Source organism: Dendroctonus ponderosae, unplaced genomic scaffold, assembly GCF_020466585.1.
Source record: "Dendroctonus ponderosae isolate FM_Combo_2020 unplaced genomic scaffold, Dpon_F_20191213v2 Dpon_F_20191213_8, whole genome shotgun sequence".
NCBI classification, from domain to species: Eukaryota; Metazoa; Arthropoda; class Insecta; order Coleoptera; family Curculionidae; genus Dendroctonus; species Dendroctonus ponderosae.
Genome location: NW_026019016.1, coordinates 41,632 through 43,119, shown reverse-complemented (window position 1 = coordinate 43,119; position 1,488 = coordinate 41,632). Strand labels below are relative to the sequence as shown.

Genomic DNA, 1,488 nt, shown 5'->3' with positions numbered 1-1,488 from the left:
TTTTCTTAGATTGGTGGCATTGGTCTCCTTGGTGAGGTTCCTGGCCAGTTTCCAGATTGATTGGTTGTTATCTTCAGCCTCAATTTCGTCCATGGAAGCATCCCAGATCTGCGACCTGAGTTCTTTCATGTCTTCCTGGATCGCAGTCTGAAAGCGGTTAATTTGCCTTTTTAGATACGGGCTTGCGTACGCATGGCTCTGCGTCGTATCCGGTTTTTCTCCCTGATTTTGGTTTTTAACCAGGGAGGTATTTGGTCTATTTGGTTTGCCGGCACGACGGTTTGACTTGATGAGGCTGCCAGGGCAGGCAGCAAGACAGTTGCATTGGCTTTTGATCAGTGACTACACACCTACGTTTTTTCTACCATATTAAAAGCTGCATAATAGTAAAAATAATTAATGAATCATTCGAAACAAGCATTGTAGCAACTCTGAAAACGGATGAAAGCCTAATATGTTTATGGTTATAATATTCAAACGAGTAAGTACTCATCAATTTGTGATATATGACTAAAGTAATGCCGTTAACAATGGGACTCGGATCTGTGAAAATGTATCTGAATCCAACTTAATTTTATGACCATTTTAACAAGCAGGAGACGCCCTTGCAAAATTTTGGATGATCTATTGATATCTCATTTTGCAGGAATAATTTCGTTTCCACATTCATTGGGAGGTCGGGGTGCTGCTCTGGTCACTCTTGGACTAGGCTTTTTAATCTACCAATTTTACTCTGCCAATTTGATGTCCTTTTTGCTTAATGTACCTATGACCGTTATTAGCACAGTGAACGAACTATTGGAAGCTAGATTTGAAATTGGATGTGAAGACATTTTGTATAACAGGGATTTCTTGAAGGTATGTATTTTATTAACGTATTTTGTGTTTTTACGTTATTTTTCTTTACATTATTTTAGTACGAAAATAGCTCCATAATTCGAGAAGTACTAAATAGACTTCAATTAAAAAATGGATCAGGGTTTTTGAAACCTGAAAAGGGTTTAGCCTGGGTCAAGAAAGGGCAGTATGCATTCCATGTTGAGCTTTCTACGGCTTACTCTATAATTAAAGATCAGTTTGACGAAAAAACAATTTGTGAGCTAAAAGAAATTCCAATGTTTCCAGTTAAGCAAATGCATGCCAATTATCAGAAGTTGTCACCGTTTAAAGATCTCATTGATGTGTGGTGAGTTCGGTGAACTATTTTTGAGAATAATCGTTGTATGAAGCGCTTGCGTTTCAATTATAAACTAACTCGTTTGCTTCTAAATATATAAAGTAAATAATGTTTCTTATAAATATTTTAGTTGGTTTATGATACAAATGAATTCAACGAATACGTGCTTTTAAAATTAAGTCTCTAAATATATTTACAATTTCTCACAACACGTGACCATTTGAACATATTTTATTTCAGCTAAGTATACATAAACTTCTTACTGCTACTTAATCTACGGATCCTTAATGCTAACATCGCTAGAGTGTCTA

General features: G+C 36.1%; 1 protein-coding gene across 1 annotated transcript in view; it reads left to right on the top strand.

The window, feature by feature from the left end:
- The first annotated feature begins 634 nt into the window (after positions 1-634).
- Positions 635-1,488, top strand: part of LOC125505374 — a 4,947-nt gene continuing 4,093 nt past the window's right edge. The window contains exons 1-2 of the mRNA XM_048669079.1: positions 635-858; positions 918-1,186. Coding sequence (XP_048525036.1) covers positions 745-858; positions 918-1,186 — 383 coding nt within the window. The 5' untranslated portion in view covers positions 635-744. The remainder of the gene's footprint in view (positions 859-917; positions 1,187-1,488) is intronic.